General features: G+C 45.1%; 1 protein-coding gene across 6 annotated transcripts in view; it reads left to right on the top strand.

The window, feature by feature from the left end:
- The window catches only part of Cracdl (CRACD like), a 126,549-nt gene extending 114,597 nt beyond the window's left edge, over window positions 1–11,952 (top strand). For 4 of the 6 annotated variants that reach the window (XM_090336486.1, XM_090336487.1, XM_090336483.1 and 1 more), the window contains exons 8-10: window positions 8,653–8,840; window positions 10,081–10,225; window positions 11,152–11,952. In XM_090336486.1, the coding sequence (XP_090192612.1) occupies window positions 8,653–8,840; window positions 10,081–10,225; window positions 11,152–11,294 (476 nt within the window). In that variant the 3' untranslated portion in view covers window positions 11,295–11,952. The remainder of the gene's footprint in view (window positions 1–8,652; window positions 8,841–10,080; window positions 10,226–11,151) is intronic. The other 2 variants (XM_090336484.1, XM_090336489.1) reach the window with 2 other exon arrangements.
- The last annotated feature ends 911 nt before the right edge of the window (window positions 11,953–12,863 follow it).

Raw genomic sequence — 12,863 nt, 5'->3', positions numbered from 1 at the left:
GATTACATGATAGCCAAAAAGGCAAGTAGATATACTTAAATCTGAGGGGGGCGGTAGGTGGATGGGGGGAAATGGAAAACAGAGAAGCCTTTGCCAATGAAGAGTGAAGCCCCCAGCTTTGTTCCTCATCTTGGCCTCTGCAGGTTTGTGGTGGAACTTGCCATTTTTCTTTAAATTCTGGGCCTGGGTGCTGTCTTTGAGCTCTTTAGCTCAAGGCTGCTGCCCTACCCCTTGAGCCACAACACCACTTCTAGTTTTCTTAACTGAAGATAAGAGTCTCATGGATTTTAGTGCCCCGGCTAGCTTTGAACCATGATCCTCAGATCTCAGCCTCCTGTGTAGCTAGGCTTACTAGTGTGAGCCACTGTGCCCAGCACACTTGCCATATATTTGTGTGTGGACAGGCAGCTCTACTCTTATCACCACAAAGAATCTAGTGAGTCTTGATGGTCTTGAATTGACTTTAAATTGTGTGTGTGTGTGTGTGTGTGTGTGTGTGTGTGTTTGTTTATGTGCACCAGTGTGCCAGTACTGCGGTCTGAACCCAGGGATGCATGCTCCCAGTCTGCCTTTTCACTTTCTACCCCTTGAGCCATACCTTCAGTACTGACTATATGCTGATTAATTGGAGATTAGAGTCTCACAGATATTTCTACCTGGTCTGGCTTTAAACCTCAATTCTCAGTGTGAAGCACTTGTGCACTGTTTATTTGCATTTAGCTTTTATTGGAGAATATAGATGAAGAGCAGGACAAAGATATGGGCAGCCTAGTGAATTTCAAGGTGAGGGGAGATACAAAGCAAGGCTCCTGTGAGCCTCTGCTGATAGTACCAACCTGTCAATACACAACCTGCTCTGATTATATTCAGAGACACCCTTCTTAATAGGTATTGTTGATCTGCTGAGTTTGCAGGCAGCAGCGCTGTAACTCATGTGTGAAAAGCTTATGTAACGTACACATTTTCTCTGTAAGGCACATCACAGCCTCATTAGAAACTTAGGAACATTAAACATCACTTAAGCATGACACATTTTTTTTTTGCCAGTCCTGGGGCTTAAACTCATGGCCTCAGCACTGCTCTTGGGCTTTCTCAAGGCTAGAGATCTACCACTTGAGCCACAGCACCACTTCTAGCTTTTTCTGTCTATGTGATAATGAGGAATTGAACCTGGGTCTTCATGCATGCTTGGCAAGCACTCTACCACTAGGCCAAATTCCCAGCCTAGCATGACACATTTTAAAAAGTCAAATCACTAAGGAAAAGTCCAAAATATGGCACTACTAAGTAGGTCACAAAAAGGACACTAGTAGTCACGTGCCATGTCTACATTGGTAGACTAGAATCATACACGAGTGGCTCGAACCTGTAACCCTAGCTATGCAGGAGGCTAAGATCTGCGAATCACTGTTACTGTTCACAGCCAGCCAGGGCTGGAAAGGCTGTGAGACTCTTATCTCCATAACTACCAAAGAACTGGAAGTGGAGCTGTGTCGCAAGTAATAGAGTGCTAGCCTTAAGCAAAAAGAGAGAGGGGGGGGAGAGGGAGGGGGGAGGGAGGGAGGGAGGGAGGGAGGAAGGAAGGAAGGAAGGAAGGAAGGAAGGAAGGAAGGAAGGAAGGAAGGAAGGAAAGAAAAAAGGCCTCAGGATAGTGCCAGGCCCTGAATTCAAGCCCCAGACTGGCATACAAAAACAAGGATAGTTGTATTCATTATGAGAGCTGATACAAAATAGCAATGTCTTCTTGCTTAACCTTGGCTAAGAATATCCACAACAAACAACTCAAATTTTCTGCCACACAATGCCAGTCTACAGATGAGCACGAAAGCACTATGAGTTAGGCTGCAAACACCTGTTTGTGAGAATGCAAATTCTCATGTAGGGAATCAACCAATTATAAGGAATGATTATTTGTTGACTGGAAAATGAACAGGAATGACATTAGGTAGGTTTAATGTGGAGATGATTAGACACCATTTCATCCCGTGTCTTTGCTCTGTGAAAAGCCCTTTCTCACTTGCAGAATGCTCTTTGAGTGTTGCTATGAAGCCTCAGGCAAGCACTGAAGGAAAGTGTTGCTTGGTAAAATCATCCAGCCTAACTCCTGACATGACCTGAGAGCCACTGTAAACTCTGCTCATGTGTGTATCGACCGGCAGCTGTCTGAGTGAGGCAGGACAGAGAATAGATCCATAAAGCTTTATATAAAAAAAAAAAGAAAGCTGATGTTCTTCATGTAAGAAGCCTAATATAAAGCCCGAGGCCTTGCGTGTGTAAGGACACAGAGCTTATATCTGCTCTGGAGAGTCTCTTAGGCCCTGTGTGCACTCCCCATCCCTACCAGATAAGAAGGGCAACACTTGAGGATATAGAAATGACAGGGACAGGGCTGGGCCCTGTTTATAGAAGCACACGAAACTGTCCTTTTCTCCTTGTGAGAACTGATGATGTAGCACTCATGTTAGTCAGAAATCTTACTGAGCAAGCCCCCTTTTTCCAGAGAGAATGTATTAAAAATCTAGGGCTGAACTTTGAACATTCTTAAGAGGACAGCATAGCAGAGAAAGATTGGACAGAGGATGCTTAAATTTTCACATTGCTCTCTTGGGGTGTTGACTTTATGGGAAACTATTTTTATCCTGTTTACTCTTTTCTACTTTCTGAATTTGTACAAGTATTGTACTTTCATAAGCAAGAAAGAAATCTTATGAGAGGAAAGATGCTAAAAAAGAGCATAACAATATTTCTAAAGAATCAGCTTGGTATCAGACTTTTATAAATACTAGAATTTAGACATTATTTGTTTATGCTTTCAGTGTTCTAAAAATAAAAGTATGAAACTTTGAAGAAACAAAAAGGAAAAATACTTAAATATGACTGCTTCTGGGGCTGGGAGTTTGACCTAATAGTAGAGTGCTTGCCTAGCATGCACAAAGACCTAGGTTCAATTCTTTAGTACCACATACATAGAAAAAGCTAGAAGTGACTCAAGAGGTAGAGCTCTAACCTTGAGAAAGCCCAAGGACAGATTTCAGGCCCTGAGTTCAAGCCCCAGGACTGGAAAAGTCTTCTTTGCTGGGCATTGGTGGTTCACATCTGTTATCCTAGCTACTCAGAAGGCTGAGATCTGGGGAATTCAATTCAAAGAGAGATTATTTAGAGGCTGTTTAGGTCCTTTTCTCTGTCCCCCCCAGGACAAGAAGGTGTATAAGTTAACCAGAGTAAATATAAAAGAGAACCATGAATGAAGGTAGGACACATGATCAGGCTTCGTGAGTTTGGAGAAGAGTCTCTTCCTGTCATCTCTTGAAGGAAAGTCCAAGGCTTCTTTGCTTCAATGTGCTATTTGACCCTTAGGCCCCTCCTTTTGGCCCAGGCGGCCTCTGTACCTACAGCCCCCATGTCTCAGGACTGCCAGGTGGTGATGGTTGGACTCTAGGTGAGAACAAGGATGCTTCCAAGAACTTACAAGGTCAGGGCCTGCTGAGCCTCATTGTGCACAAGCTCCTTTATCTGCCTGTCATCCCCTCCCTGGCTGTTGGGTTGGAGTAGTTGCAGTTTGTTGCCTGGAGCATCCTTGGACAGCATCACCTGTGGTCTGCCCTCCCAGAGGGAAGCTTAGACAGGAATTAGGAAAGGAAAGGATACCCCTGGCAATAATGAACTGAGCACTAACAGAGGAGGCCTTTTTTGTCAGGAAATGGAGAGAATTTGGTAGCCCTGTGTTTCAGGAGAAAGGGAAGATCTGGTAGAGATTGATTCCGCTAGATGACCTGTTTCTGTAGACTGATGGGATTCATCAACTCTTGCTATGACAGTGGGAAGAGAAAGATTATTTTCTCCTTTGAGAAGAAAGTGTGTGGTAGGCTGGAGTTCTAGTTGGTTTTTGGTTAAATTTAAAACTCAATTGTCTGGCATTTATAATTCCCAGTACTTAAAGCCAACAAAAAAATATGATAAAGAACAATATAGCGGGGGACAGTGGCTCACACCTGTAATCCTAGCTACTCCGGAAGCTGAGATTTGAGGATTGTGAATCAGAACCAGCCTGGGCATGAAATTCTGTAAGACTTGTTTCCAATTAATCAGTAAAAACCTGGAAATGGAGCTGTGGCTCAAGTATTAGAATGCTAACCTTGAGCAAAAAAAGCTAAGGGACAGTGCCAAGGCACTGAGATTAAGTCCTAGCACCAGCACACACAGACATACACACACACACACACACACACACACACACACACACGCGTGCGCGCGCACAAAATAAAAATTTGGATTAAGTTACAAGGTAGATTTATAAAACGTTGAGTTTCTCCAGGACTTTTTATTCAGAGGTATGTCCTTTGGGCATCATTTTCTCCTGCAGTGGCCTGTTCACACCTTGCACTGCAATGCCAGGCTAAAGAACACACATACATGAGCACACATACATACAGCAAGCAAGTTCTAATGGGTAGGATAAAGGATTACATTTTTTTTCTGAAAAAAAATTCAGAGGACAGCATATACCTAATTGTCAAAATACAAAAGAATCCTACCATACTCCTTACATGTTACCCATGTGTTAAGAAAAAAAGAATCCTATGATACTCCTACGTATTACCCATGTGTTTAAAAAAACAACAACAACAAAAAAAAACAGAGCATCTGCTTTTGTCAAAGAGCCATTGGTGTTTGTACCCTAGAGGCTGTGGCTTTTCCTTCAAAAGACTGTGCTCTTGACAGATCCCAGCTTCCAGACTCATAAGCCAGGTGTCAGATGGGGTATTATTCACCCAGGCCTCGCAGCTGGGTAAACAGTGAAACAGTACCTTGAGGCTGACCGTTATAGGTACCACAAAAACAGGAAAAGAGAGAAATAACCACTACTAATCAGTGAATTAAAATCATCTCTTGACTGATAAAAATGATGTTTCTAGAAATTGTGCTATGTGGGGAATTTTTTGAGCAGTTATAGGTCATCCTGAATACAGACAGCTCAGTGATAATACTAACTAATCAATCTGGAAATTGTGGTTCTCCTATGTAGGGTATTCTGACTCTTGTCAGGTATGGGTGTGAATGAGTGATAGATGGGCGTGGCTTAGGGGCTATAATGAAACTCCGGCTACCATTCTTGGCAGTATGTTACTACACCAGAGACTACCAAGGTTTCCATAACACATAGTTCGATACACAGGTACAAAGAGTTGAGCTGGTGACATGACCCCAGGGCGCAATGGTGTGTCATGGGTCAGGCTTCTCCATGGTCCAGCAGGCTTGCAGTGTGGTGGGGCAGAGCAGCCTTCTCCACACCCTCCTGGTCCTCATCCCCTGGTCCCCACCACCCGCTATGTTGAGCACAGCAGATCAGGAGGTGACAACGATGAGGCATCTGTCTTTGGAGGCCTTCCAGGCAGAGAAGCCTATATACAGCACTTAGGCATAGCTAATACCTTCCCAAACTAGAGGGTCAGCTTACTGTCTGTCCTAGCAAGAGGCTGCAGCACCACTCAGAACTCTATAGTTTCTTACCAGAGCTGGGAATTAGGACTCATTTCCTGGTCAAGGGAACACTGGTCTATGAAGTCTGGAGGGAGACTTGGACAAAATCTGCATCCTTCCTCAAGCAGTTAAAATAACATGAGCAACAAGAAAATAGATAACAGTGGTTGTGCCAGCAACTAATGAACGAATGTTCTAAAGCACTCACAGGGCAGGCCCTGTGCTCATGGCAGGCTATTTCATGGGATATTTGTGGTGGTGTTCTCAGAATTGAACCCAGAGCCCTGAACCAGGCTCTACCCCTGAGCTATAGTCCCAGCCCTTGGGTTTTATTGTTGTTGTTATTGTTTTGACACATTCTTTTTTTTTTGCCAGTCCTAGGCTTGCGCTCAGGGCCCTGGCACTGTCTTTGGACTTTCTCAGGGCTAGAGCTCAACCACTTGAGCCTCAGCACCACTTCTGGCTTTTTTCTATGTATGTGGTACTGAGGAATCGAACCTGGATCTTTGTGCATGCTAGGCAAGCACTCTACCACTAGGCCAAACTTCCAGCCCCTGTTTTGACACATTCTTACTGTGTAGCAGCTTTCCTCATTTTACACTGAAATTGAGTCTCCTAGAGGTTCTAAAATTTTGTCTTCAAGACAACTGCTAGCCTGAGACCTTAAACCTGGTCCTGCTGGCCCCAGGTAAGTCCTTAACTGCTCTGCTGCACTGCCCCAGGGAGGAGATATTCTTCCTTACCTCAGCCTACTGAACCAAGCCTTGAGGACAGACTGCCTTGAAAATTGTTGCTTATACATTATACCTTTTCAAAATAAATCCTTAAGGTACTGGAGTGTATAAGGAGAAGGGAAAAATTTGAAGGACAAACCTAACAACCTAGAGAATTTTCTCCTTAACCTTAAAAAATAATTTTCTTTTGCTCAAAGTTGCTTTCCCTATGAAGTTAAACTGTCTGTGGTAAGCTTTGTGGGCACTCTAGCACCTAGAGTGACTGCCTTTGGCAAGAGTCTGCCCTCCTTTTTTCTATGACTGGGCAGGTCACCCTTTGTAAGAAGCCAGTGTCTCCCAGACCCCCACACACGTACTGACATAGTCCTCCATCAGTGAAGTGCTCACAGGCTCTCGGTTGCAAACGCCAGGCACACTGACAGCCTAAACCCCTTGACATTTGGAAAGGAGAAATTGAGATGTCCAAGGCCTTTAGCCATATCCCCAAGAGTTTAAGGTTGTCTGTGTATTGAGGAGAACAAAGGCGTATGTTTATTGTATTTGAACAGAACCACGTCTACATTATCCTAGGTTTAATAACATCTTGAGCATGCTTAATTTCAGAAGCTCTATTGTGCACATTTCCTGTGTTTCCATCCTATGCTCTCACCCCACCCAGTTCCCAGCGTGGGTGCCAAGTGTACAGTGGGTGCCTAGTGCGTCAGATCAGAGGGGCCTCCCCACCAGTACCACAGAATACTGGGGCATGCTTACCCAGGACAAGGGTGCAGCTTCTCTGTGTCATTGCATGGTGGGAAATGTCCAGGCCATCGCCTCTTTCTGAGCTCACGTGTGGATAAGCTGCAGGTGGAATTACAGGACTCTCTGAACCATACTAGGTTGCTGTCCTGGGTTTTCTCCTTCCCTCCTGGCATCTTGACCCTCATTCCTTGCTCATGCTTCTTCTGCCCAGAATACTGGTCCATTGCTAAAAGGTTAGAAGAGAATCTGGGTGAGTCCCTCTAACCCAGATTGGCATAGGTAACAGGGAAGAAAGTTGAAAAGAAGAAAGCACAGAACACAGGATGTCCAGCACTTCGTAGACCAAAGGGAAATAAAATGACTGGAGCAGGATCTTTGCCAAATGTCTGACCCTGTACTAAGTAACACTGCCACTGTGTGTGGTATAGCTTATAACTCTAGAGCTTAACTACATCTATAGGTCTGCATGCGTATCTAAATGTACACACACAGTGTAACTGAAAGCATTGCTACCACAGACATCTAGCACAACTGGTGCCTGGAATGGAATGGTGGAATATTCTCTAGGTACAGATTGGGGAGGGGGGAATTTTTTACCTCTTTCCTGAGTCACCTACTTGTGTTATGTGGAAAGACTACAATTCCCATGAGAAACTAGGAAGAGGGAATATGAACTGCCTCAGTCCCCACGAGATGTCAGCCCTCCACCTGGTTCACTGAGGCCCTTCCCTGGTCCAGCCTTGGAACCTCAGCTTCTCCTCACAGCCTTCTTCCACTGCAGTCTTAAGGCATGCTGGATATTCAATCCATAGAACCCTTCACTGCTGTTGAGCTATTTCTTTTAAAAGCTGATGCCAGTGGCTCATGCCTGTAAACCTAACTACTTGGGAGATTGAGTAGGGAGAATCACAGTGTGAGGCCAGCCCAAGCAGAAAAGTTTGAGATCTTATCTCAAAATAACCAGCAAAATACAGGGCTCAGGAGGTGTGGCTCAAGTTGTAGGGTACCAGGTAAAAAAGGGCAAGACCCTGAGTTCAGACCTTGGTACTACATATATTTCTTATAGCTTCAATGGAATGACTCAAGCATGTGGTACAAATCACTTTCCAGGACCACATCTTGTGACCTTGACATTCCTGTTTCCAATATGTGAACACAGTAAGGTAGCCATTCTTGCCGGCACACACAATAGGGGATGGTGAGAGGAGACAGGCCTGGCTACCAGTGGCTCTCGCCTGTGATCCTGGCTACTCATGAGACTGAGATGTGGAGACCAGCTCCAGCAAAAATGTCTGTGAGACTCCAAAGTAACCAGCAAAAAAATTTAGGCAAGCAAACAAGCTGAGCAAGTACAAGGCACTGAGTGCAAATCCCAGTACTGAGAGAAAGAACGAACCCAAAGTGAGTCTGTGACAATACTGAAACTCTCATTGAGAGTGGAAGATGAGAAATACAGTTTGTGTTAAACATAACAGCCACCTGGCACCCCTCCCATGCCAAGAAATAGTCTGGACAAGAAGTAAAACATGAAATGACCTTGTAAACAGAGCCATTTTCCACAAGTGGAAAGTTATGCTTGCAGTTGTTAAGATAGAGACAATAGTGTGTTTACAACTTCTGTGAATCTGGCAGTGTGTACTGGCCCAAACAATAATTCTATTAAAGAGATCTTATAACCTTGTGTCTCTGCCCACAGAGAAGGGTCTGCCTCCCGCCATAACAGGACCTGCAGCCGAGGGGCAGCCCAACCCACCCTGGATCACCATGGCCCGGCAGAAGCGGCGGGGTGCTCCAGAGCAGCTCCCCCACCAGGAAGACAAGCCCGGGGTGCGGATCACAAAGCCCGAGACAGGAAAGCAAGTCAAGCCACCAGAGAAAGCCCAGGTGCTTGTTTCCACGGATTCTGGAAGGAGCAGGTGGCCAGGGCTGGGGTGCAGGTCCTCACAGACGCCACAGTGTCTGTCACCTGTGCTGATCACTGGTGTGTGGCTGCCAGGGGGCGGCCTCCATGGGGGAGTGCCCTGCCCACTGGGCACCTGCTGGCCAGTTAAGGCAAGCAGAGGCGCATGCGCATCACTCAGGCAGTGGAGGCAGCTCCCTGCTCCCCCTGCCTCCTAGGCAACGCAGCTCAGCATCTGGAAAAATGAAAGGAGGCTAAAATAACTCCTTGCTTAGATGCACAGCGACACTGTCAGCAGCTCCGTCTCAGCTCATGGTGCAGCAGTGAGCCACCCCACTCATGCTGCTACACCAGATGCCCACTGGGTCTCTTTATTTCTCACCTGGAGCTGCAAGGCCTGAATCTGGGGTTCCATTTGGCTGTTGGCTTGTCTGAAAACGGTACAGACTGAGACTCAGAGATTGTGTGTGCTTCCGAAGCCACCATGATAAATCTCTGGAAAAGGGAACCCAAGCAAGCAGTAGCACCTGCTTCCCTTCCTTTAAACCAAACCTTAATGGTTCCCAGACCTGAGAGGGAAATGTCAACCAACTTGAAGCACATGGCATGAAAGTCACAAAACTGCCTTGTGTCCCACTGGCTCACACCTGTAATCCTAGCTACTCAGGAGGCTGAAACTTGAGGATCAAGGTTTAAGGCCAGACTAGGTAGGAAGGCCCATGAGAGTATAAACTATGCCCCCCCCCCAAAAAAAAAAAAACAGAAATGGAACTCTGGCTCAAATTAGAGTACCATCCTTGAGCAAAAAAGCTCAGGGACAACATCCAAGCCCTGAGTTCAAGCCCCAGAACTGGCACACAAAAAATAACTCACAAAGTTATTATTTTTTGTGGGTCATGAGGTTTGAGCTCACAAAGTTATTTTTAAACTAAATCCATTTTTATTTCTCCATGGAATCCCTGACATCCAACACCTGGAGATAGGCATGTAGGGATAGGGAAGAAGCCACAATGCAGGTATCAGCCAGGATTAGCCTGGGCTCTGATCTCAGCTCCAGTACAGATGCCAGGCAGCCATGAGTTGACACAGCACGGCGCTTCCCAGATCCTGGCAGCAGCAGGACTCATTTTGGGACGGACACTCGGTGGCTCATTCATTTTGGATGTGCTTGCTCCTCTCCACGTATGTGGCTAGACAGTGTGTGCCTTTCTTGTGTCCTCATAGGAGCCCACGAAGCAGGCTGATTTTGTCCGCAGCAAGTCTTTCCTGATGACCCCAGCTAAGCCCGTGGTGACCCAGAGGCAGGGGGCAAAGCTCAGTCTCAAGGAGGGGCTGCAAAGAGGAATCTCACTGTCCCATCAGAACTTGGGTATGACATCAGCATGTATTAAACACAGTGAAATCATTGTCCTGGCATCTCCCCGTGGTTTGGATTTGTTTTGCTGAATTACTTGCCACATTTTTGTGGTTGTTGTTGTTGTTACACATCTTATATTGAGTTATAATTTACATAACCATAAAGCGCATCCATTTTAAGTATGCCATTCAGTATGCCTCCACAGTGCCTATGAATCTGCCGAGGTGATCCACCCTCATGGGACTCTTTAAGTGTGGAGCATTTTCCTCACCCTGAAGAGAATCCTTATGCCCACTTGCTGTTCTTTCATGTTCCCACACCAAACTCTAAGCAAACACTATTCGACTCTCTGTCACCGTAAGAGTTGCAGTTGCCTTTTGGGAACACTTGCTATAAATGGAATCATAAATATGTATCCTCTTGTATCTAGCTCCTACACTGGCATAGAGCTTCTGGGATTCATAGCAGTAGCTTTTAAATAGGGCTGGGGATCAAACCCAGGACTTACCAAGTATAGGCTCTACCACTGAGTTCCGCTGTATCCCCAGGATTTCTTACAGCTTATTAACTTTTTCAGTGTGATAAAAGACACAAAGCAAGAAATTGACCTTCCTTACCATTTTTTTTGGTGGACAGTGGAGCAGGAGTTAAGTGTATTCCCAGTTTGTGCCACCTACTACCTGCTCCTGTGTTCTTGCAGGTTTAATTTTTTTTTTCTTCCTTACATTGCCCAAACTGTTTAAGCCTGCTCCTAAGCCTTTTGTTTAAAAAAATCTCATCAATTCTATGCCAAAAATGTTCCTTACGCATTTACATATTGATGAATGTTGTTAGGGAACACAGTTGAGACCTCGACGCATGTGTAAAGAAACTGGAGAGGCTTAAGTGAAAACCCACACTCCTGCCTCATGTTTCTGTTTGTTGTGTTTCCCTTCTAGCAGCTCAGGCTGCAGCCATGACAGAGAAGGAGTTGCATCAGCTAAAGAGAGCCAGTTATGCCAGTGCCGACCAGCCATCCTGGATGGAACTTGCCAGAAAGAAATCTCAAGCTTGGAGTGACATGCCCCAAATCATCAAATAGATGGGCAGGGGTGCTTGTGAAGATGGTTCGTGGCATTGACAGACCAGTTTGTTGAAAACTGTCAATAAATTATGGCAGACTGTGAAACTTCAGATTGAGTTTGTCACCAAGGTACTAAGAACTTGGGAAGGGGGAAAACAAGGAGGACAATCACATAGCCATAACCCTGGGCTGGAGGGGCCTCAGACAAGAACAACATTGAAAAAGAAACAGGAAGGTTCCACACCTCGCAGAGGTATGAATGTGAGCCTTTCAGAAGTCCCTTGGCAAAGAGGCCTCAGGCAGGGCAGCACATGGAATGGAAACAGGAATACAGAAGGTGGACACCCTGGAAGACCAGAACAAGCCAGTGTCTGCACTGTCACCTTCAGTGAGCCTGGGTCTCTGGCCACTGTCTTGCCCGTGGACCCTGTCATCTTCGTTTGCGTTTATTCCTAGGCATGATATGTATGGTAAAACAGATGCTGTTCCTAAGAGCAGCCACAAAGCAGCTGGATTTCCTGTAGATAGCTGCTCGGAGAAGGAGAGGAGGGAGCACAGCAGGGTTGATCAATTCATAGACTGTTTCCAAAAATAATTTTTAAACTTTTTCCACTAGGCATCTGTCCTTAACCCATTGCACAATGCATTGCCTGTTTAATAAAAGGTTTCAAACATGCCTGTGGTGTGTGCGTAAATATTATTCACAGGGAACATCCTCCAGCGATTCCAGAGGGCTGGCTAGACTTGTCTCATACTCATTAAAAAATCTTTCTTGGGTTAGTTTGAGAATCTGAGGGTTTTGAGTTTTGCCTTGAGGGTTTTCCCCTCCGCTAATAAAAATTTTGATGTTCGTTTTGGGAAGACAAAAGCTAATGTAGGGTGTTTTCTGTAGGTCTTTTCATCTATATGACATAATAGGATATATAACACTTCCTTAAAAATGATCACTCTGTAGCAATGATTTATATGACCTGCACATTACTATGGTGGCTGGGTTAGGGTACACTAGCTACTATGAACGCCAAATGCACAAAGGGACGCTGAGGCCAGGCAGGGGCACATACCTGGGAATCCTAGAGTTGTACTTGAGCCCTGTACAATATCTCTTCATTGTTACAAACGGTTCCAATTTATTCCCTTGAACAAGCCAGTCCTCTGCAGGAATTTGTACAGCTCTAATCAATATCAATACCATATCATGGTATATTGTAATTTGGTTTGATTTGGACTTAAGGACTGCTATTCTCATTGTATTTCCCACCTTCATGAAAATTACTTTTCTAGCTGTTAGTGCCACATGACTTCATCGAGTCTTCCTTTATTGAGAAAGTCCTGGGACAATATTACCCCCCAACCAAAATGATTTATTAATTACATTCTCTTAGGGAGACTATCGATACCAAATTCCACGGTGAGTATGTTCTGCAGAACTCTGTCCAGCCTTGCTTCAAAGCTTAGACATGAATAGTTTTAACTAGAAAAAATTAGATGAGCTATGACGATCCTGAGTCATTCTCTCCTCTGTTAGGAGACCATTTCAGAGGCTGTAGATTTCATGCCAGATCATGAAGGTTGCATTTCGTTTTT

This window comes from Megascapheus bottae, chromosome 7, assembly GCF_031878675.1.
Source record: "Megascapheus bottae isolate mThoBot1 chromosome 7, mThoBot2.hap1, whole genome shotgun sequence".
Taxonomy (NCBI): Eukaryota; Metazoa; Chordata; class Mammalia; order Rodentia; family Geomyidae; genus Megascapheus; species Megascapheus bottae.
The sequence above is the reverse complement of the archived record's forward strand: the minus strand, read 5'-3'. Positions and strand labels throughout refer to the sequence as shown.